Source organism: Tympanuchus pallidicinctus, unplaced genomic scaffold, assembly GCF_026119805.1.
Source record: "Tympanuchus pallidicinctus isolate F22 unplaced genomic scaffold, pur_lepc_1.0 scaffold5, whole genome shotgun sequence".
Lineage (NCBI taxonomy): Eukaryota > Metazoa > Chordata > Aves > Galliformes > Phasianidae > Tympanuchus > Tympanuchus pallidicinctus.
Genome location: NW_026294769.1, coordinates 35,038,214 through 35,063,254, shown reverse-complemented (window position 1 = coordinate 35,063,254; position 25,041 = coordinate 35,038,214). Strand labels below are relative to the sequence as shown.

The window sequence follows — 25,041 nt, the reverse complement described above, 5'->3', positions numbered from 1 at the left end:
AACAAATAACCCACTGGTTGTTATGAACATTACAGAACAGTGTTCTTGTGTAAGCAGAGAAAAATCATGGGAGTTGGCCTTGAGTTCTGTGTAAAGAAATCTTTATTTTTTCCTTGGGTGCTGATGACAGAGTACGGAAATGTGAAGTATGAAAATATGTTGCCAAAGGTAGGAGTATATAACTTGTGTTTTCATTTCATAGAAGTGTTATGCAACTTACATGAAACATTATACATCCGTTTACTAACCTGCTGCTTCTTGGAGCTCACAAGACTTCTGTATACTCCAGCTGTTGCTTGGATGTTGGCATAATACAAATACTTCCCCTACAGATGCTTGTTCTCTTCAGCAGTTTTGGTCACATATTATCATTCTCAGAATCCCTTTGCATCTCTACAGTTTATTTTCTTAATTTTTCCCATCCCAAGGCCATGAGTCACTCCCTTGATCTTACGGATAAACAATACATGCTGTTCTCTTCCTATTTACATGTACATTCACAGAAGCATATATACACTTTGATACATGTGTAAAAATATTTATTTATATATTCTTTTTTTCCTGTTGTCTGATGAGAACAGTCCTATTCAGTAGTCGTGACTGGAAGTTGAAGGCATCACATGGATGAATCAAGAGCATAAGAAGTCTTCACATCTCTTGTTGTTGCGGCATCTGCAACACCACACAGCTAACCTTTGTGTACAGGTGCTCTAGTAGACAAGAATATGTGATGGTCTTTCATGAGCATTTTAATTAAAGTGTGAATGTTATCTTGTATGTTGCTGCTGATTCCATTATATATTTGGTGCTTGTGTAGAGCTCATGATGTAGTGTGTTTCCTCTGCTCATGTTTTTCACGGCCTTTGGGAATTGTCTTACTCCATCAGGAAGAGCCTTTTGGAACTATTCAGAATTTCTACCCTGTACCGTTGCCCTTGCTCCTGGTCTGGATAAGAAAATATACAAGAAAAGCGAGGAAAGGTGAGTTGATTTCCTTAGTGGATAGCATGAATGGCCCCAGTATGGCGTGACCTCAGTACTCAACCTTATACTATGAATTCCATATCAGCACTCAAAAAGATACGTGGATATTATTTGGCTCTTTTGTATTGAATAAGTGATATGTAATTTTTTTGCCCCCTCCCCTCCCAAATGCATGTGTTTTTGTTCCCCTTGTACAGTCAATCACAAACTCTTAACAAATATTTTACAGATGGACCCCCGTGGGACCGAACATCTGTCAAGAACTGTACTGAAAAATTGAAATAAAAATTTTAAACTTCCTGTTTCCCTCAACGTGTTTGCTTAGAGGGAATAGCCGATTTTAGTGGAAAAGAAGAATCTGGGGCATGTATGACACTCTACACTCTTTTGGCTCAGCCCAGGAATGGAGGAACAGAACAACAAATGCCAGTATCTTATGGAATATGCTTCTTCCATTAATGATGATTTTCGTACAAAGTTTATGCTTCTGTGCAACTCATTAGACACTTTTTAAAATCCACCTCTATACAAAATAATACAATTAAATGTTCACTCTGCCTTCAGGAAGTACATACATTATGTAATATTGAAAAAAGATACTGGAAACCATAGTGGATTTGAACATAACACCAAGAAGTTGGAAAAACTTGCAATGCAAGGAGAGAATTGCATTAATAGAAATAAAGCAAAACGGCAGCTTCTTCACAGATATTCTCACTGATTCTTACCAATTAATAGGTTATATACTGTATTTTATAAGACAAAGTTTCTAAAAGACTCAGTGGCTGAAACTCACTATTTTTAAAACAGTCTGGAACTGAGATAAGCTATTTTTCCAACTGTAAACAACTATTCCTATGGAAGCAGGTAACTATTACATAAAACTATTCAGTGTAAGATAGTTGTTCTTTACATAAATATTTGTTCTACTTAATGTGCAATTTATTTGGAATGATTGTTGGCTTGTAGAAAAGAGTGAAAAGTATTTCCTTCTGTTCACATATTACTTGGTGATGTTCTGCAATGCGCTTAAAATCCATGAGTCTCTAGAAGTATCACAGAATCATAGCGGTTGGAGTCCAACTCTTCTGCTAAAGTAGGTTCACTGCAGTAGGTTGCACAGGAGGGTGTCCAGTCAGGTCTTGAAAATCTCTGGAGAATGAGATTCCACAGCTTTCTGGGCAGCCCATTTCAGTGCTCCACCTTGAATGCTTTAAAGAGCCAAAATGGCTTTTGGTTTCTTAAATCGCTAGTTCCCTGGCATAAACTTATGAAAAACCTGGCCTAGGTGTCTATAACTTGCAGTCCTCAGCAGATCTTAAGCCCTGCATACATATGTGGCTTGGTGTATAAAACCCTGGATGGACTATTTATTTTTACAGCAGTAACCATGCCAACTGAAGATAATTCTCACCAGTATAAGAGGTAAGTAGTTCTTAAGAATACTTCTAAACTGTGTTGAAGTGTTGAGATCACCTTTTATCTTCCTTATTTTTCTTTCTTCCTTTTTTCCTGTATGAAATTGGCAGGAAGTATGCTGCTTTGATTTTAGATTTTTTTTTTTAAACCACATTTTAATGCTAACTTTCTAATAACTTATTCTAATGACTAAATTTTTATAACTTATATCTAAGTCTGTATAGCTCAACTAACAAAAAAAATGACTTGAGGCTCTATGAATCTACCATTTCATTGTGAGGCACTTTTATCTCTACTTCAATTGATAGCGTCAGTAAACTTTCAATGAACCTTTTGTTGTCTTTTCCTAGTGAAGAGTTATGTTCCTCGACCTTAAACAATTCTGCAGTGTTACTCTTTAGATGTGTCATTTAACATGTATAATTCATACTTTTACTTCAATTTTTATGATATATTATTTCTAGTAAGATAACTAGTGCATAGTGTCTTACTGCAGCAGGAATGAGAAATCTATACCTTAACAGATATTTTAATTGTCGGGGTTTCCTATATCTTAATTCTTTGCATTTATGTAGCACGTATGTGATTCTTGAAGCATTAATAAGAATAAATTAACTTAGCATTGGACTGCTCCTGTGAGGCAAGCATATTCCATCACTGTCTATTGATTAAAAATACAGGCATGAACATACTTTCCATTTGCAATTAATTACAGTACCAGTCCTTATCTCCAGACATTGTTATTCAGTTTCAGTAGAGTTAGAGTCAACTTCAATTGAATAGCAGTTGGAAAGGTTCCTCTGGATTTGTTAGCATAGCCAGAATTAATTTTTTAAAGAGTTTAATTTCTTCTTCCACAAATGAGAATGAAAATTTCACTGATTCTCTGGGCAAATATATTCAGCCTTCATCATGAAAACATGCGTATGTTTTCACAGAGTACAACATTTTTGACATTTACATGAATAAACATTACTTACCTTAAAATTAGAGGTTTCCATTAAAAGTAGTCATGTAAGTTCTCTGTATACTGTATTTACATAACACAGAAGTTTAAACTTGTGTGAGTTCATCCTTCTTTAAGATGGTAGAATGGGATTCAGTTGCATACACATGGGCATTTGATACCTTTGAAGAGATGCTCATCTGATCTGTGCTCAGCATACATTTTTTTGGAAGGATCTGTGCCTCCCACTGGCATTGTGGCATATTTGCCAGCATCATAAAGTGCTTTTATTCCATCCTAAAATAGAAATGGGGCTCTGGGGCCTTTGATGTGCTCATCTGATTCCCTTTAAGACTGTCCTGCAGGTCCACACAGGCTTTCCTCTTGACAGTAGTGTGAGTTCAGAGTACTTTGGTACAAACTGCACCTTAATTCTCTAGCCTTACAGAGTTGGACAGTGTACAGCTATTATTTTGCTGATTGTACCATTGATAAATCTTTGATAAATAATTATTGAGTAAGTAACCAAAACTGAGAGAACTGCATAATAATGAGAGTGTGGGAGTGTCAGAATGATTGTCTGAAACTGTATGGCAGTGTGATTAGACAAGTAACTTCTGCTTAATTATTAAAAAAAAGATAATAATAAGAGTTAAAATCACTGAACAATGGGCTTTAAATCTACTTTTTTAATTTATGTGTAATGTAGGAGTGTATATGTACGTGTGTGTACAAGTCTAGAAAGTTGTTTGACTTCCTCTTTAAATATTACTTCTTACAATACAATTATTGTTTTATGGTATATGTAACTTTCTTGGCTGAATGCTCTCCAGGTTGCTAATTTTATTTCCTTCTTAATAGGCTTACTTTTCTTGTATTTCTGGCAAGTGCTTTGACAGTGTGCCTTCATGCACATTTTTAAATTAAAAATTATTTTTCCAGCAGACTATTTTTTAAATTTGCATATTTCAGCCACTACAGAGGTGTAACTAATGTTGACACCAGCAGATTCTTGCAGCAGTAAACAAACATCATTCAATGGTTTTACGGGCAATGTGTGCACCATTTGCACTTTCTAGGCAGGTGTTTACTGAAACAAGGAATGGAGAAAACACAAAAATTTTCAAAAATGAAGAACTTTTTGTCTTTAAATACCAAGGACTGTAGAGCACTGAGGACAATAAACCTTCGCTAGTTCTTCATTACTCCTGCAAATCTGAAGCTGAGTGTGCACTAGCCTCCTTCTCCTTTCCTTCTTTGAAATTGTGTTGTCAGCAGGACATAAAATTTCCGTGGACATGCAGCCACTTTATTCCCAGTTCCTCTGACCATCCTCTATAAGTGGTATAAATTACCTTTTATGTTATTACCTCTTGTCTTCTGTGCTGTAGAGACCTTTTCCTCAATCTGTTTTACAGGTTAATCCAAGTCAGTTATGCTGCATAATTACTTACTGAGAGAATTCAGCTTAAAAAGTGGATCCAGTCTGTATGGCAGTCTTCTGTTCATACAGAACTATCCTAACAGATGATCTCATGAATTTCAATCTCTCTTCTTACACTTGTGCCAGAAGCAGAAGCTTCCTGTTGCCTCTGGAAAAATACATAAAGGTAAAACCCAACAGAGGAGCAACAAAAGCTGCCCATTCAAAACCAGCTCACAGCCGAAGTCTTACCTTATCACTGCCTTAGTGCAGTGACCTTGTCTTGTCATTGTTCACTTCAGCAAAAAAAAAATCAGAAAAAGAGCTACCATCAGCTGCCTTGCACCACAAAGATGTTTACTTCTGTTGGTGGAAAAGTCAGAATTCGAGATACAGGAGAGCAGAAAGAAGGCTTTTAATTTCAAAAATCATTTGGACTCACCAATCCCACCCTAAACAAAACAAATAAGACTTGTTTTTATCTCTAATTAGCTAATTGAGGACATTGCAGCTTTCAGTGACCAGATCAAGTACAGCGCTAACCAAGGCAAAACACTGTGCAAAGTTGCACAGAAGACATAAAGTCTATTTCCCAGCTCTAGTTATTTAAAACCTGTACGAGCTCTACAAAAAAATAAGTTAGCAAAGACTTAGTTTTGAGCATACGATCCCATAGTCAGTAGTTGGTCTTCAGAAGCACACTGAATCAATGATTTGCCTGTGGGCATTAGAACTGGCTGATGCTGTGCTTTTTTCTAGGATCAAAAAATAATTAAAAAATGAAAAAAGATATTGTTGATACCTTATTCAAGGAGCGGCACATAGGTTGATCCATTTGTACAGAATAGAAAGAAAAGCGAAGCTAAATAGGCCTCATGTTTATTTCAAAGCTTTTTCTAAAATAGCTTCTAAAACATTGACCTTACAAGCAGCGAATGTAGTTCACAACGGAAAATCATGTCTTGTAGTGCTCCATATTGAAAGAGATATTTTTAGCTCCAACACTTTACATGTGTTTACATTTGTGTGCAATGATGCTATATTTTCTTCTTAATTTTAACAAGACAAAAATTAAGGATTATTTGTTTATTTTAGATTTTAACACGAATATTTTAGAAAGTGTTTTGTGAGTGCTGGTAGGGCAAATATTTCCTTGTGGTTAGTTTTCAGTGAGAGTCCCTTTAGAGTGAGTGATGGAGAGAACAGAAGGTTCTCTGTGTCTTTGAAGTCTTGCAGTTGGATGATTTACCCCATCTTTTTCTAAGGTGAGAGCAGACCTGAGAGACTATGGGCATAATTTTTGGAATTCCACTTTTGAGAAAGCATCAAAAAGATGGGTTAGTGTAGAAACAGCTTCCTTCCTCCCTCTGGAGAGGCTTGCAGGGAATTCTTTTGCAAATCAAGAAGTCTGAGATGAGATAGTAAAATTGGTAAGTAAGACAGTAAAATTGGCAAGCAGATTTCTAAGTTCTTCTCCAGTTTTCTCACACTGTGTTGTCTGTGACAGTGCTGTTGAGTAGTTTGTGTATCTTCACTGAAAGGCTGAAAAGTAAATGGCAGAAATTTTTTGCTTTCAGCTTCTAAACTTGGATTTTTGAGGTTTTAAAGAAAGCTTATGTTGTTCTAGAAGTCATGTGAAGCCTTGATTAAGTGTATCATGCAGAATCTATTAGTAATTAAAAACTACCGGGTCGTCCATTTGTCGCAGTGTTTTCAGAGCAGAGCCTTGGAAGCAGTGTATGAAAGGGGACGTGGCTGTGTGCAAACATATTACTTCTTACATTGGTTATCCTTCCATAGGTTTGCTAAATAAAAGTCATTACTGGGAAAGTTTAGATTTTTTTTTTAAACATCACCTTATCAAATCACTTTCATGAAATTTATTTCATGCCTTCAACAGATTTTACATTTTTTTGCCTTCAGACAAACTGTGAAGTTAAATTACATTAAATAAATAAACGAAGATTATCTCCCAGCCTTATTCAGCATAATGAACTTCATAATAATGCCACAGAACAGATTCATACTTGTACATATAGCTAGAAAAATAATAGTATATGCTCAAAACGCTATGGGGGGATTAATAAGCACAGGATTCTTCTCTGCATGGATTCCTCCCACACAGCACGTTGAAATTTATTCCACCAAAAATTTGCAAGATAATTCTTATGTCTGTTCAAAGCATGACTTTGCACAAAAATATGTTTGGATGCAAAATGTTCTGTAGAGATTTTGTGCCAGACTGCTTTTATTTTACTCATGACCCAAGTAGGAAGTGTGGTTGTTTTTTTTTTTGTTTATTTTTGTTTTTGTTTTTATAATCTTGATTTCTAGGAGTTTCATCCAGAAAAAAATACCATTTTGCTACCCATATGGGGTTGATTATTATAACAATGTGAAAAGATCTGTTTGTTGTGATGCTGATCATTGCCTGGATTTGTTTTCTAAAGAAATGTTTTCAGCTCTGTCTATCTGTCCCTGCCTTACCTTTGAAACTACTGACAAATTTCAATCTAATTTGATAAGGTGGGTATCTTGCCAAAGAGAAGTTCCTACAAGTTCAATGTAAATCTGTATTTGACTTAAATAGAAAGCTCCAGGTTGCTGCGTTCATGAGGGTCTTTCATTTTGAGAGGCAGAAGCTGCTTGGGTAATCAGCATTCTCCTAGTCCTCCACGTTCCACAGACTCTCCCTGTAAGAAGTGAGAGAGATGTGCAGTGAAATGGAGAAGGCATGCTGCTGGAGGCTTGGGGTTCAAAGGCAATAGGATGTCATGGAATGAAATGGAGAAGGCATGCTGGTGGAGATGTGGGGTCTAAGTCAATAGGCTGTCATGTTCCTTCAGTTCTGCTTACTGAAGATGAATCTGTTTAATCTAATAATCTAATATACTGGGTATTTCTGTAAAGGAATCGCTGACTGGTTATTAAAGCTATGCCTTTACAGACTCATAGAGATCATCTATGACTGCCAGAACAACTACAGAATCCCTGTACTTTGTTGCTTATGGCATTGTTGAAAGAGCTTACTGCATAGAAAAAATCAATAGCTTGAAGACATACTGTTGCATTCATTTGAAAATGGTACAGCAGTTGCAAAATTTCTTGACAAGACTGCAGAAGTCGTATTTATAAGAAAAAAAACCAATTTCTATATACTTTTATTGCCTGGGTGATGTTACTTTAATACTGGAAAACAAAGCTAATAGTGCCCTATGCCATATGTGAACAGATCCTATTATAGGTATTGCAGGCTCCTGGTCTGCCTTACAGACACACAAACTGCTATTTTATAAATTCTAGTGTTACAAAGCTTGCAGATACATATACTTTTAGAAACTGCACTGGCACATATATGTTTTAGGAACCTATTTGAGGACCATTTTCTGAGTTGGAACATTTGCATTTGTAATTTGGAAAATCTGCCTGTAATCCCTGAACTACAGAATAAATACACTGAAACCTTTCTAGAACCCCTACAAATTCCTTCTGGTGAGATGAATTGCAGGTTCATTGTGGACTCTGACATTTAGAGGCTCTTTGCTCCTGATGTCCAGTGCCTGTTTAGATAAACAGCTGAGACACGTTCTAGTTCCCTGTCAGGGGAATCTAAAAAAAAATAAAAAAAAAATCAGTAAAATAAGAAGAGCAGATGACTTTGTTTTCTGTTTTATCCAGTTCTCTTTAAATCCACACAATTCAGGCAGTACCATCATCCTCAGCCTGCACACTGTTGAATTAGTCAATCATAAAGAAGCAGTAAAGTTCTTTGAATAAAAACTTGATGTTCTCCTGGCATGTAGATCACAGGATCACAGAATGACTTGAATTGGAAGGGAACTTAAAGCCCACCTAGTCCCAGCCTCCTGCCATGTGCAGGGCTGCCTCTTAGCAGCTCAGTTGCCCATGGCCCCATCCAACCTGGCCTTGAGTACCTCCAGAGATGGGACACCACAGCCAGCTCACCTAGTCCCAGCCAGCGCCTCACTGCCCTCTGAGTGAAAAATTTCCCTGTCACCTCATCTAAATCTCCCCTCTTTTTCTTTAAAGCTATTCCCCCTTGTCTTATCACTATCAGACTGTGTAAAAAGTCAGATCCCCTTCTGCTTGTAAGCTTCCCTCAAGTACTGGAAGGCCACAATGAGGTCTCCCCAGAGCCTTCTCTTCTCCAAGCTGAACAACCATAACTCCCTCAACCTATCTTCATAGGAGAGGAGCTCCAGCCCTTTGATCATCTTCACAACCTTGTCTGGACCTGCTCCAGCAGCTCCACATTTTTATTGCCAGGCCTCAATCCTGAAAGACAAACCACCTTTGGCTATTCAGTGCTTTTTTCTCCTTCTTCATATAGTCATCTCTGAAGCGTAGTATGCAGAACACAGGTTTGTGCAGGAGGGTGTTCAGTAAGCTGCAGGGATTCCTGTACCAGTGGGTTGGACCAGTGTGTGTGGAAGGCAAGGCACAGGAAGGAAAGGTTGCCCAGGCAGTGCATGTACAAAAGAAGTCATCCTGCTCACATTCATTGAGTCTTGTTACCAGGGAAAGGGAACTTCACTAAAGATGTCTTTTTGTTTCTATGGTTAATTCTGGTCTGTGGCCTTGTGACACAACGGAGCAGAATCATTGCTACTTCCAGTGATGATGGCAGGGCTGCTCACAGAAAACACTTCAGTCTCTCACATTCTGTGCATCTTGGATCTGGGCTTAGTAAAATGCAATAGATGAGGTCTACGTTTCCCGTGTATACTACAAAAGGATCTCATAGCCTGTCAAGATCACATGTCCACAAATTGAACTCTGTGAATGAAGAGAAAAGATAGTTCACAGTGTAGGCAGTTGCATCATAGAAGGGGTGTGACTTTCTCAAACTAGGTATGGTTATTTTTATTAAAAAAAATAAAATTGTTGTCCTCTCTGTTGCTTTAATTTTATACATGGAAGCCAAGGACAAAGAAGTAATTATATAACATAGAAAAGTAAATCAAAATGGACATGGACTTCAAAGCTTTAGGCCAGCACAGATCTGGATGTGAACTTTCCAGCTAGTTCTCTGCTCATGACAAATTGGACTAACATAGAATCAACTCTCTTTTCCTGAACTGGTGGGGGAACAAAGTTTGAATCATTTGAATGACTCAGTCAGGGAAAGAGCGCTTCTTCCACACCTGTATGTTTTTTGCTAGAATTGGTTCCTTCAATAGCTTGTTCAGGAACACAGCCAGTATGGATTTAGGACTGAAAGGTTCTTTTGCTGTTTCTGCTTTTTGGTGCTCTTTTTGCTAAATGCTAAGGATACATTAGCCTGGAAGATTAAAGTCTAGAGGTTGCCCTTGTGAGGAATTTTCCTGCAGTACTCTTATGGTTACTGTCACGCGCTAACCTCAAGTGACAGATTTGACTTACTCTAACACAACACTTCCTTTGGAGAGCTATGGTAAAGGCTTTACTTGTCCTTCTCTATGTAAGGAGAGGGAAACTACAAGCCATTCACACAGATCAATCTAAAGATTTATTTGCAGCAGATAAGTAGGGAACTAAGCAGTAAATCTATTCCATCTACTTCAGCTACAGACATCTCAAATGCTCTCCTGCTTGAGAGACTAGCACAAACCTAAAACACCTTCCTCCAGTTCAGAAATGCTCTCTTCCTCTGTCCCTTCTTGATTGATCTCAAGTTCTTAATCTCTCCACTTGGCCCTCAAGCAATAATTAAGGCAATTAGCTTCTACCTTCTAGGGCTGGTTGTTAACCCAAACCAGCTGACTCACCTCCAGAGATAAGTTCAGTGAAGAAAAGGGTTGCTGCTTTAAACAGATAAATGCAAAAAGGGGAAAAGCAAGAACAAGATAGGCTTTCTTTCTTGTTTCCTCGTAATTTTGTGTAATTGGTATCCTTTTATGTTACATATGCAACTTATTTCTGTAATATCCTTGCTGCGTTCCTAGCTTTCTCCAAAAGCCATGGATGGGAAAGAAATCTGATTACTGAGATCAGGTGTAAATGGCTGCTCAGTACTGAACAGATACGAGGTTATATGCAATCATTAGTCAGCTGGTTGTGGTGGTTGGTTTTTCATTGTTCAGTTGGGGTTTTCCTTTTTGTGAGCCTGTCTCTCAGTATGTTACCATTTATGTCTTTTATTCCTCCAGTTTGTACTTTCCAATGTATAAGTGGTCAGTCAGGCTCACATGATCAGTAGAGAAAGAGTAATAGGAGAGTCTTCTCTCACCCATTCTGGCATGTGACTAGTGGCTGAGCAGCACAGTGTGAAGGAGGGAGAGACTAAATTTGTCTCAAACAATTGAGATAGTTGAGTTAGATATCCCTCCTACACTGCTTCTACCAGTTGTGTCTTAATCTCCTTCTCAAAGATTTGTATTGCTACAGTGCTCAGATTGAAAAGGAGAAAGGTGAGGGAACATCTGAAGTGCCATTGTGTAGAACTAAAGTAGGAAGGTGAAATCAGTTGAGGAGAGCTTACGATAAACTTGGAAAAAGCACACCAAGAAAGATCCTTTTTATACCATTGTTAAAGCATTTCCCTTTCTTGTCCTACTCACCAATTTCGGTCCCTCATTATTTCATGCTTCTGCTCTGTGCCTATTCTTTCTCATATGAGTAAGAATAAAAATAAAATTTGGAAGTGCTGCTCCTCCTTCTACATTGGAAAATACAGGTCTGCAGCTCAGCATCTAACCATGTGTTTAACACATCCAGCTACTGTACAGTCTTAGGCAGACTTCAGAGGGAATTGCTGAGTTCCTGAACCTCAAAAAGCATTCTTTTGCCAAAGTTCTAGCAAGAGAAGGACAGAGGCATCCTTCATCTTAATTTCTTTCATTCTACCTAGTAAAAACAAATGCTCCCATCCTTTGCTCCTGCTCTGGTGGTACACAAGCCCTGCAGTGATGACCTACTTTTTTTCCCTACGTCTGTCTCTGCTGTTACTCTCTAGAAGTTTCTTTTGAAACTGTGTATGTGCCCTTGCATAGCTTCTATCTTCAGCTTTGATACATGTGGACAGGAGAGACAGGACAGCAGGATGAAAGCAAGTATCAAAATAAAATCTTTATCCTGTGTATTACTAATATAATCTGAATGCCTGTGAGTGTGTTTACTCCTTAGGACCTTTCCTCTGCAGATAGCAGCTTGGGTATATACAAGCTTTTTCAATGGTGGAGTAGGAAACAATTTAGTAAAGAGTGAGAGAAAGAAAAGGTGGTGGAGCAAAGGTGCAGGATGCACAGTCTTTATATTATGTGTGGATGTAGTTCTAGTAAGAGCTTCACTGTAGCTGACAGTCTTAGCCTCAAGGGACATTGTTCACAAATAAACACAATTTCCCAGGGTAGATTCTACAGGACTTGAGAAAATAATCTTATGTTTCATGTTAGTAATTGAAGATGAAAATGGGCTATTGAACTCTTTTGGTGTTGTAGCATAAATTTCCAGCAAGAGGGAGTACAGAGATATTTAGGGAGGAAGATGTGAAGGAAATAGTGTGAAAGAAGTGAATTATGTAAGTGGAGAATGAAGCAACAAGAGCTAAAGGCATAAGATAAAGAAAATAATGTAATATTTTAGAAGGAAGCAGTTTGGAACAATTGGTCTAAAGTGAATCAAGGGGCATGAAAAGAGGAAGAAAAAAAGAACAACAATTGTGGCCATCTTCTAGTTCATTTTAAGTTTTTGGAAGAGGGCCCATGAGTAAATCATTGAATTATGTATGATTTATATTCTCTAGTAATGGAATAGTAACCTTAGGACAGTTAAACTACTACTCAGGAAGTTATTTCACTTCTGTATTCTCGCTCAATTCCTGTTTGTGTCGACAATAACTTCATATCTAAATCAGACTATAGAGACCATGTCTGCAGCTGCTGTACATAGCAATTACTTTTGAAATCAAGCAGCAGCCTGTGAAATTTTTTAACAGGTGGTACAACTGTTTACTAAAAGGTTGGCTTTTTGAAGATGTCAGGGCTTCTGATGCTCTTTTGCAAGAGAGTTCCTATGCACCTAGACTGTTGCACCCATACAAACATGCTTGGTTATAGCCTTCTCTTCTGTAAGAGAGATGAGGACAGGTTGCAAAGACATAAGTGAGAATCTTGAGGCTTGAGTTGTTATGACTGTCATTGTGATATTCAGATTTGTACAGCTATTCTCCATCTTAGCTACTTCTTAAATTTGACTGTTACAGGTTTCAAGTCTCAGTGAGAAGAAATGGATAGTTTAATCTTTTTACAATAGTTGGTAACTTTTAGCAGCCGGTTGTCTAACAGGTGATCAAAGAATGATGGGTTTTTACTGATAGTCAAAAATGATCACTCTCTCCCTGTGATGTGAACCTTAGGGGCCATTAAAGTATATTTCAAATGAAAAATATTCTCTAATTCACACATAAATTGTTGATGTTTCTTTAAAATATACATATATCCTGAGAAATGAAGGGAGTGGAATAAGGGTGAAAACTGTAGAGGTCCTATTCAGAAGGTCAGTATTTCATAAAAAATTAGAAACAGTAATTTTATGCTTAAACTTTTTGATTGACAAAAGCACAAGAATGATGTGGGGCTACCCCTGATTTCATAGATGAGTTGATAGCGCCTGTACTAACGCTGTCCTTGGAACACCACTTATAAACTCTCCTTACTTTTTTAATAAGAGGATTTTTTGTTCAGAAGATTGGCTCTTCAGAAGGGAGTATAATATTTGTAGATCTCCTACATCTATTAAGTGCATTACAGGAAGTGTTTAAATCCTTTATTGCGTCCTGGTTTGCAGAAATCCAGAAGCTTATGATGGAACTTGCCTATGTGGCAGCCTGTTTCTCAAGTTCACATAAATGTCAGATGCTTTAAAAATCCAAAATAGCAGTGTATAATGCCAAAAATAATTTAGGCTTTTGAGTCTGTCACCATTTAGCATGGACTTTTTAACAAATGTTATTGCTTTTTTTTTTTTTTTACTGAAAAGCACAGCAGCCACATTGTACTATAGTAGTCATAGTAGTTATTGCAGGCTATTCAACTAGGGTTTTTTTGACTATTTGGTTGAAAATACCTGCCTTCCAACATCCATGGCAGGAGTTCTAGAGGTCATTAATAAAACAAGTTTATGAAATAAGAGCAGTGAGAAGCACACAAATCTGCTCTGTTAAATCAGTTCTGCCTTTTTCTTCTTGGCAATAGTGGGCTAAGGAGATTTGGATATGCTTCTGATTATTAAAGAATTCCTCCAGAATGTCTGGGTAGGCACCTTTTTGCCAAGCGGGAGCCGCCTTGTGAGTGTAAAGGCGAGTAGGAAGGGACTGCTTATGGATGAATTAGAAAAATATTCCTTTACCTATTGCCTCTCAATACACTTTGTTATTCTACTTGTCTGAGAATTCTCAGTTGCCTCTCTAGTTTTACTCTCACCTTAAATTTTGAGGTTGTTTCTACTGGAGTAGAGGGATACATTTTGATAATGTTGATCAATACCAATTAACCTAGGATAGACTATATTTTATCTAAATTGAGAAAAAGTAGAGAGGAAAATCTGTGTTTCACAGTCTTTGGATAATTGAAAAATAAGAAATAATTTAGTCTTCTATCTCTCCAGATATATCCTGCTGGAATTAAACTGTTTGGATAATTCATAGTTTACAGTGCTTGTTGGTGGTAAATATGCCTCTGGTGAAAAGATTGTTAGAGCAAACAGGTAATATGATATAGACTGGCTAATAACTGAGAAAGAGCAAATAGATCTTAGGAACACCCAGTATTCTCTTGTTGATTACTGTAAGAAACAGTCTGGGAAAGAGACCATGCCAAAGACAGTTCTAGGAGGAAAATAATCTATTCATTAGTCCTACTGTAAATAAATGAACAATTGGCTTGTGTAACTGACACTGTTAAGACTCAGCAAACAAAAAAAGATCTTTCAATATTTTGGTGTAATACAAGTTTTGTGTATCTTATGCAATGTACTCCAAAATATTCACGTTAAATAACAGTGTTACAGAGTCAAACAGGTAAACCCTAGATTTCAGCTATTCTTTTTTCTTTTAAAATGCTATTATCCTCATGCTCCAAGCAGCAGAATTATGTATGATGATGCCTTTCTATCATTGAGGGTGAAGTTTTATGAAGAAGCTGGAAAAGACAATTGTAGTGTAACGAGGAATAAAATAGTCAGTCAGGTACAAGTATACAAGTAACATGAGTATGATAACATGAAAATGAGGTTAATTGGATCTTGAAATAAATGTGAGATACTGGAATTTTGTTTACTTCACTCTCTTTTCTATTATAAGAAAAGAAATTATGATGGTAAAGTTTCACATACATGATAATATAAAGGTTTAAAGGGAGTATGTGAAAAGATATTAACAGTAAAGTCAGGAAGAGATGAAGACATAGATTTTAAGAAGAGTTATGGAAAAAAAATGGTTTACTAATGAAAAATTATAGAGAGCTGGACTTCTATCAATAAAGTCTGAAAGAGAATGTTTGGGATAACAACTGAGCTTTACTTTTCCAGTTCTGCCTCCTAGATTACTGTTTAAACTAAGGAGAAAAAGATAGGAAAATTTGAATTCATAATGTCATCCCTTAATGTCATTCCTTTTAATGGAAAAAAAATCCCATGTATGCCAAAAATATTTCATGTTTTCTAATGTGTTATTCATGTTACTTATGCCACGGATTTAATGTTAAAACAACAAGAAAACTCTTGTAGGGAAGTTCTGTGCAGTTTGGAAAATCTGGTTTTAAGATGGAAAGTTGAGTTCAAGGAAACCGATGCTCATATCAAATACAGTTCTTAGAGGAAGATGTAAGATATAAATTCACCCTTAACCTTGACAAATTAACTTATTTTTTATTTAAATATGAAGCAAAATGCACAATTTGTACTCAGTCAGTTCACTAGACATTGGTGTGTTACTTTACGCCAAAACCCTCTCATACATGGAATCTGTTAAAAAGCATAAAGCAAAATAAAAAATTTTAGTTATGTTTTAGTTTAGACAATTTCAGAAAAATGTACTGAAAAAAACCAAACTAGGCGTCAGACCATGAGAATATTCTCTTTGAAAGTAGAATTTGCAAGAGTATTTGCTGAAGCTGTAGACTTTTGTGTATTCAGAGGCAGAGTGGGAAGGGCAGAGGTGCAGAAAGAGAAGGAAGAAAACATTGGAGGTACAACTCTATATGAGGGATGAGCAGAATGTTATTAGCTTTAAATTATGATTTTATTTATTCATGTGTTTGTTTTTTTTTTTTAAATATTTAGTAACTTTTAAAGGTATAGAGACAGATTACTAGAAAGGAATCAGATGTATACAGCAAAGTGTTTTCATCTCTACTTAGCAGTAAATATTCTTTCATGCTTCCTTCCCTTTTCTTGCAGGACAGAAACCTGAGTTAATGCCTGCCAGCTCTTCATGTTTCTGTCGTCTAATATAGCAACTGAAAGAATTATAAACTTGTATGGGAATTGTTCAATCAGTGCCTGAACCACTGATTGATCACCTGAGGCAAGGACTGGGTCAGCCATGGGAGCACAGGTGAAGACAGTTCAGCTGTGTGACCAGAAAGGGTGGAGCCTGGCTCCACCTCTCCTAGACCCCATTTAAGGGCTGACTGCCATGGGGGAAGGATCTCTTTCTGGAGATCTCCTCTTTCGGGTGTTTTCCCCTATGAGCCTGGATCCTCAGATATGGGCGAGCATTCCTTCTTTGGTTATCTCTTTTCCACCGTAATAATCTTTCCAACTATAACACCTGTGAAGTGCCATCCTAACTGCACTACTCTTCCAAATGTACGTTTGTTGACTGTGCAATATTATAGAATGAAGTGTAAGAAATATAACACAAGTGTAAGAAATGAAGCTTAGCTTTCTAAAAAGCTGCCCTAGACTTCCTTCAGAGACCTTTTCCCCTGGGAAGCTGGGTCTTTCACTCGCCCTTGGCATTAAAAATCTTGAAGGCCACAATAATCCCCAATCTGTAGTCATGACAAATAACCAGCATCACAGATGACCTTTTTGAGTAACTGAGTAACGTTTTGTCTGTCATCAGTAGCCTCCTCTGTTGGCTCACTGAAGAAGTTAAGAGTTGCTGAGTCTATTGTTGGGAAAAGTCTCTGGCGAATGAGTACACGTGGTGTCATTCAGGAGATCATGGCTAATGGCTGCATATGAGCATCTGAGCCTACTAGGCACCGGGAAGATATGGTAGACTTTGATTTTGTTCATTGCTGTTTCACAGAAACTAACAACACAACCTCTGTTGGCTATTGTGGATTTTTTGCATTAATAAATATTTCATATAAATGGTATATATTTTTTTTCCTCACAAATAAGGTGATGTGCTCTTTATACATAAGCGTGTAAAAATCAATAAATCAGTCAAGCAACAAATAAATCTATTATCTATAGACAGGTCTTATATGGAATACATTTGGAGTTTTTGGAAATTATTCTTTGAAAAAGTTTCAGATAAAATGTACAACTTTCAGAGTAGGCCAAAGAGAATGTCGGGAATCTGGAAAATGTGTTTTGAAGAAAGAATGCATTTATTGGGAAAGAAATACTGAAGGGAAGGGACATTACAAGAATCTGAATTCAAACATCTGGAAGGTTGCTATAAGGTGGAAAGAGAATGCTATCTTCTCCAGGTATATCTGTTGTCTCTTGCCATATGTAGTAGACAGATGAAGAAGACAGAAGTTTAGCACCATCTACAAATGTTTGATGTGTTATATATATTAATAAGTATGTATACAATGTAAAGTAGAATATTTAGAAGATGCATTTCATCTCCATCCTTGGAAGTCTTAAGATAACTTCCATACAAACGGTGGTCAGGAATAACATTCTGACCTTGTTCTATGGCACTAATATGTACTAATCAACACTGCATTGTCTTCTCAGGTTTTTATTGTATTACATGATGCCTTCCTTCAGATTAACCTTGTTAATTTACTGGAAAGATGTTGGTATTTCATGATAAGCTTCTGAAATCAAGTTCTTAGGCAGTTTTTTTTTTTTTTTTTTTTTTTTTGTAATGGAGGAGAGTACAATAAATACTTACTATTACAAGGTACAAGGGAAAGATTGAAAGAATTAACTCGGAACCTTCAGAAAAGGACAAAGTGGCCAAAATATGTTTATCAATGTCTCAATATTTTTAAGGCAACCTAATAATTTTTTTTTTGTATAGGTAATACTCTAGGCCTTGTTTGTTCTCCTTGAACAAGTTCTCCTTTTACATTTCTATAGCTTTTTTTTAAAACACAGAACTTTCATGCTTTATAGATTTCTGTCCATCTAATAAATCCACTTCAATCTTGGACTGCTGTTGAGATGTGTGCTCTCTCTATGCGAGACTCGCACCATCCTGCTAAGCCTAAAGGTTTGTGCTTGTTCTGTTCGTGAAGAACTGAAACTGCTTCTACCAGGTTCTTGGCAATACTAGGCAGAATATTTGCAGGTAGACCAATAGTTGTATGCACAGGGACAGAAAGAAGAGTCAAATTTGTCCACCTTGTAAAGGAGCTCTCTGACCAACCACCCAGCAACCCTTCCCAGGAAGTAGCCTAGGTTTAAGAGACATTCTCCTCTCAGTAGCTGGCCCTTATGTGAGTTCAGGGTGCCTCTATCCTGGGTCCACCACTTCTGGTCACTTGGGAACATAACTGCAAACAATTTGCCTGTGCCAGCCACAGCCCTTCATAGGTGCTCAATCACCAGTTCAAGCTGTGACCTAACAGTTCTCCTACAGTGCTTTTGGGTGGTGAACTGGAACCAAGAACTGGTCTTAAAAAAAAATGAATAAATAAATAAGACTGGGGTTAGTAGAATTGCTTCTCTAGTCTACTTCACCCCAGGACTATAAAAATGTATGTATCGAGGGGTGCGCAGGAATAAATAAGAGTGTTCTTGCCTGGCAAAGGCAGGAGCAGCCATTTCAAAAGACAATGGCAACCTTCAATAATCAGGCTTCTCTGGTGTGAGACTTGAAGCTGGAGAATGTGTTAAGAAAAAATTTATCCTCTGCTTTCTTACTTCATGTTTATATACCTCTGCAACTGCTTAATGGAGTAGCATAAGAAAATGGTTATCAGTTTTTTGCACAACTACAGAGTCAAAACAAATGAGGGAACAGCTTCTTCCTTCTCTGCCTAAATATTCTTTTGTGTAGAAATACAAAAAATGTAGAAAATATATTTTTAACTGAGGCTTTGTAATGACAGTTTGTTGACTCCCCTGCTAGGAAAAAAGCTTACCTTTTCTCTTTCTTTCTTTCTTTCTTTTTTTTTTTTTTTTTTTTTTTTTCTGTTGCACCATCAGCAAATCCCTAGTGAATAATAATTTTTGTCATACAATGTTCATACGGCATGTTATTCTCCACTTCTTATTTACAATGCTAAAACTGTTCTTGAAATAAATATTTGGCAGAAAACATTGGACAAGGCCCTCTGCAGTGCTTTCTTTAAAAAGACAAAAAATAAAAACTTCTGCTTTTTCTTTTTTAACACACATAGCTAATACATTTAGGTCTGAATTTCTTTCCTTCACAAAAACAAATTTCAATCCTAGTATATAATTTATGATCTTGGCATCTAGCTCAAACATATGTACATGTTGAAATCAGTTTTGCATCTGTTTAACTTTATGCACATGAGTAGTCTAATTCAATTTAATCTTATGAAATGACTTGTATAAAACCAAGTGTTTGTGGAACAGGAATTTCAGATAGTGGGGTTCTTGAGGGCAATAGCTTCTGCTTGCTGAAACTATGTGGTTCTTACCACAGGAAATTGCATATTGCATCTAGATCATCTAGGATCTCTCTTCAAACTATAGCTGTAGTAAGGAGAGAAATGATGAAGTGCAAAAGAACATTTCTTGCAAGCTAGATTACTTTCTACTTCTTTTTCTTCCTCTTCTGAGAATCTCTTTACTATTAAGTGAAATCAGTCATTCCTTCATAACAAGCTATCAGACTGCTGCTGTTGGCTTTATGGTAGCCAGTGACAAAGTTAAATACTGTTGTTTATATATGCTACACTCTCCGGAATGTTATAATCATCGTGTCCTATCTGGATGGAACCATGTTCTTCCTGAAACTTATTATTATTCAATGAATTCAGCAGCTGCTACAAGGAAGAGTTATGAATGGGCAGCAGTGTAGATATTCACCATCTTCCCCAACAAAACACCAGTGTGCCAAATAAGAGAACAGGGTTTTTGCTGCTCTGCCAAGTCTTATTTTTCCACACCATCTCATGTCTGCTATCCTGAACCCTGCAATCAGGCAAAAATTTTTTGCCACGGAGTTGTAGGCTGTACGAAGACAAGAGGTGATGCTGAGCTTACTAATTGTTGAAGATATTTGCATCCCAAGCTGGATTTTCTGTTTTCTTCTGCTATTTCTTCATTCTTCCTATCTCCATTATCTAGGCAGTGAAGAGACTCTTAGGAAAGGAACTGAGAAAGAGGCTGCAAGATCTGCTGTTAGGTGCATTAGATATTTAAAAGTGGAACTCAAGAGGATTTGTATTGTGATAATGTAGTCTGGGAAGGTTAGATAAGGAAGGCTTGGACAATGAGTGCTGGAAAGGCAAGAAAATGAATGGGAGTGACTGCAAAACTGATGATGTAAAGAAGACAAAGATGAGATGGAAATGAAAACAGGGACATAAAAAAGTTATGGGAGTAAGAATTTAAAGCAAGAAGTATATGTTAAAGACTAATGTGGTTTTGTTGGCCTTTCCCTTCTACCTCATTACACAGCTACATTTATGATTGATGAAAACACCCCTGAAATAAGAAGCGAATTTTGGGAGGCTCGGAATATAGCTCAAAATGTGATTTTATGTATGTGTATTTGAAATAAATTTATGATTGAGGTATTATGCTCTTGAGGGTTTTTTGGTGGCATTTAGATGAAGGAATTCATGTGAAATTCAAAATGTAGCATCTGATTTAGATTCTCTGAAGCTAACAGAAAACAGCATGCTTTTAAGTGATAGAACAATATATTGAAATATTACAGGATTAAAATATTATAGAAATAAAATTGAGCTCTGAATTACCTTCAGATGAATGTGATGGCTCTGTTGAAGATTCTGTGATACCTTTGTGTGGCTGGGGTAAAGATTTGATCCTGAAGTGTTAGGTCATATAAAGCTTTTTATTCCTGTTGTCTTTGTGATTTTCATTCTGAAGCATATGCAGAGGAAGCAGGTAACTGAAGTCTTAGTGTTACAGGGAAAATTGTACAGTATTGACTCTCTTTATAACTGAAAAATTTTGGTCCTACAACTGGGTAGAACTTTAATGAGATGGTCATCTGATTTATACGAGAAGTTGACTGTTCTGCTAAGGTGAAAATTCTGAATGTTGATATGTGAAAATGGCTGGACAGTACATTTCTCAGCAGTGCATTCACGATGTTGGCAAACCTACACACCTCTAATTCAGTGTGGGGTTTTGCAAGTGAAAACTAGAAACTTACTGCACCTTTTATATTTCATACCAATTGAATTTATATCAATTTTTTTCTAGTGAAATCTGCTTTGCTTTAAAATGTGTAACATTTAATCATATGTGGTTTTATGCAATTTTACTGCCCCTTATTTATTCATGGCTAGTATACAGAAGTCAGTATTTCTTAGAATCTTCCGTGTGTAACACTTGGACAGTGCTGTATAGCAAATACTTCATCTTAACTGTAATTACGACAGGCAATCTATTTGGTAATTGATTTACTGAATTTGCATCTGGTCACATTTTTTTAAAGCATGGAAATGAATATTATGGTGAATTGTTCATTTTTAAAAGGATCATGAGCACATTTTGTTGAACAAAGGATAAAACAAAATCATGGAATTATTTAATGCTTATGAAGCGTTTTTGATGAATAGACCTTATTTCTATGGTGATTTTTTACAAATGTATTTTTTAATTTCTTTTTTTAGTCTCCTGCACATAGCTATTCAAGCTATGACTCTGGCAAAAATGAAAGCGTAGACAGAGGTGCTGAAGATCTGTCTCTGAATCGAGGGGATGAGGATGAGGATGACCATGATGAGCAGGAAGATCCTGAGAAGGTTAATGAGTCAGATGGGGTAGAAGCTGAGCGACTGAAAGCTTTTAATGTAAGTCCTTCTGCACTTCCTGCTTTGCTTACCTCTGCTATCTCTTTTTACATTATTATTTATGGGTAAATTTGACAGTATTAATGGCACATTAATTTGTTTGATCTTTCAATTATTATATTAATGCAGATTGCCAAAAGAAGACAGATTTATTGTGCTTTGTTTAGAATTTAAATCAGAGTGCCATCTTCACCAGTGAAGAAAGCAAAGCTTTGTTTTGTGTGTGTGTGTGTGTGCTTACCTGCGTGTGGATGTGTGAATGTGCATGTTCAGTCAGTGTACGAAAAGGGGCTGTAGCTAGTTTATCAGAAGACCATTCCACTGGTCAGCTGTTCTCTTTTGCTTTCCCAGTGTATGTAATTGTGCATGAAAACACAAGCAATTGTTCAAATCAAAAGTGAAATTCACTTCAATAAAATGAAGTAGCAATCACTGCTTATTGTTAATGATGAAACTAAGTGTTGCCTATTTTCATAGTCTATTCTGGTTTATCTCTCAAGTTCTATATCCTGTAGACTATTCTTTTCTTTTTTTTTTTTTACTAGCTTCTTCCCACTCTCTATATAATCCTTTAAAGTACTATTTGCTTAATATTTCTGGCTTCCCATTACAAAGCTATTCCATGGATAGAAAAAATGTCAACCTATCAGTAATCAAGACAGAAAGCTAGGAAGAGAAGAGAGCAGCCCTCCAAACCCGTCTCCTCTGTCTCCCTCTTGCCAACAGATGTTTGTCAGGCTGTTTGTAGATGAAAACTTGGACCGAATGGTCCCAATCTCTAAGCAGCCCAAAGAAAAGATCCAGGCTATCATTGACTCATGCAGGCGACAATTCCCTGAGTATCAAGAGCGTGCCAGAAAGCGCATACGTACTTACCTCAAGTCCTGCAGGCGGATGAAAAGAAGTGGTTTTGAGATGGTGAGTTTTGATTTAAAACCCAGCCCTAGTTTCCATCAAAACCCCATATGTAAATCCATGACACTATTTTGTTTTCATCTTAGTGTCTTTTTTTGTTTTTGTTTTTTTTGTTTTTGGTAATACCAAGTCAGAGGTTTCCTTTTCCCTCCTTCATTCTTCCTGTATTTATCCCCTTTCTTCACTGGTTTAAAAATGAGAGACTAGAATTCACAAGATGAACTAATACGGATCCATAGGAAAAGAAAAGTAAAATAAGGGATAGGGAGAGAAACCAAATGATGGCTTACGTGAGTGGTCATCATCATGGCTCATTTCCTACACAAGGTTACAGTTAAAAATTTTTGCCTGGCAAAGTCTTAAGTAAGGCAGGTTTTTCTTTAAAATGCTTTCTCTGATTATACTTCTGTGAGCTTGTGAAAAATAGATCGTGCTAGAGAAATGCTATCTCCAAGCAAATGTCCAGTGCAGTAACATAGCGTTGGCAATTTTTTTTTTCTCCTTGCACAGTTTATTCTATGAGCTATGAGTAGAAGTTACCCCCTTGAGTTCTTTCAATTGATATAAATCGAGTTTACGTTTTGAGCATCAAAATGGTGCAGTAAGTGTGATTGAACCAAAGACCATGAAAAGCATATTACCATACAACTGGCATTGTTTTCAGACATTACTATTTTAGAATCACCCAATCCCCTGAGAATGGATAAAGGATAACTCTTCTCACCAGTTGACAACTTTTTTTTGTTTCTAAAAAACAATCTTTTGTATTTCCAAAAGACTCCCAGGAAAGGTGCAATAAATTAGGTACGTACACACCTTATTATTGAAGTGTCTTAGCTTTCACTCTGGCCGTTAGATGATAGTGAAATCACCTCCTCTTTACAAACAGATACCATTTAGCAACCAAACATATCATTTTTTATTTTAATGAATCATCTGCAAAACCATTGATTGCATTGAAAATATTATTGGGGATCATTGAATTTTACTGTTTCTCTCTCTCTTTCTCTTTCCTGCAGTCTCTGCAGAATACTTATGTCCATATGCTATTTTAAGATGTTAGCTGACAATTTTTTATAGGGTAAGACCATTGTTGGATATTACAAAGAGCAGAGACAGAAACAAAACTGTGTTTGTGATTCTAAATGACTGCATTTCTTTATTATTGAAATACTGGGATAATGCTATTTCTGAACAATGGAAACACAGATGAAAAGACACAGGTAGAATTAAGGACATCTGTACTGATAAAAGTGCCAAAGATTGGCTGACGGTGTACATGTCAAATTGTACAGATTTCCAATGTATAAGAAGGAGAACAGAAAGTAATTTTTTTTTTTATATAGCATGTAGCATCAACTTGCATCTATTCACTCCATCTGAAAATAATTCAGCAACATCAAGTTACCTTTCATGATGCAAAATATTTTTGTTTTGCTGTACTTTCAAATGAAAATACTAACAAAATTAGCCAGTGTTAGCAAGCCTCTTCACTGTTCTGATTTATGACCTCATTAATCACTATTCACACTGATGAGGAGTTATGTAAACTGAGTCCCTTTTTTGTTATCTGAAAGATTTGTGCAACTCCTTTTTGGCGTGAATAAGGAATTTACAGTCTGACCCATAAAAAGCTAGGTTGGCCTGACCTTAGAGGTTTATATATATTTGCAAATGTTACTTTCAGATGAATAAAGGTTGTAGGATCAAATTTATTCCCTTGAGAGGAAAAGGAGCAGAGAAAATGATTCAAATATGCAATCTTTGTAATTCAGAAATATTCCCTATAATATTCCATTACATTTCATGGTGGGCTTTATCTCATTCCAAACAAACAAATCACCCTCTAAAATATTAAATTTCTGCCCATGAATGGAAGTGACAAGGCAAGACACTGGTGTTTGTTCCAAAAATTGAGGCTTTCATTGGGCAGAAGGGAAATCTGCAGGTAGGAATATGAGCCAAAGACTATTCAGTGTCTTTGGAGGACTTCCCATTATCTTCCTGAGATAATAAATGACGTTTTATGCTTATGTCTCAAATAATTCCCAAATGGAATGCATATCCACTTGGTGGTTTTAATTATTTTCTAACTTCTAAATTACTATATTAGTACCTCATGATTATAAGCAGTTTTTAAAAATATTACCATGGACAGAAGCACTTGACTGTATGATTATTTTGACCCTATTTACCACTTT

At 36.6% G+C, this 25,041-nt stretch overlaps 1 protein-coding gene across 5 annotated transcripts in view; it reads left to right on the top strand.

Annotated features, from left to right (window-relative positions):
• Positions 1 to 25,041, top strand: part of NOL4 (nucleolar protein 4) — a 186,038-nt gene that overhangs the window by 116,778 nt on the left and 44,219 nt on the right. For 4 of the 5 annotated variants that reach the window (XM_052704404.1, XM_052704402.1, XM_052704406.1 and 1 more), the window contains 2 exons: positions 21,746 to 21,925; positions 22,652 to 22,843. In XM_052704404.1, the coding sequence (XP_052560364.1) occupies positions 21,746 to 21,925; positions 22,652 to 22,843 (372 nt within the window). The remainder of the gene's footprint in view (positions 1 to 21,745; positions 21,926 to 22,651; positions 22,844 to 25,041) is intronic. The other variant, XM_052704405.1, reaches the window with a different exon arrangement.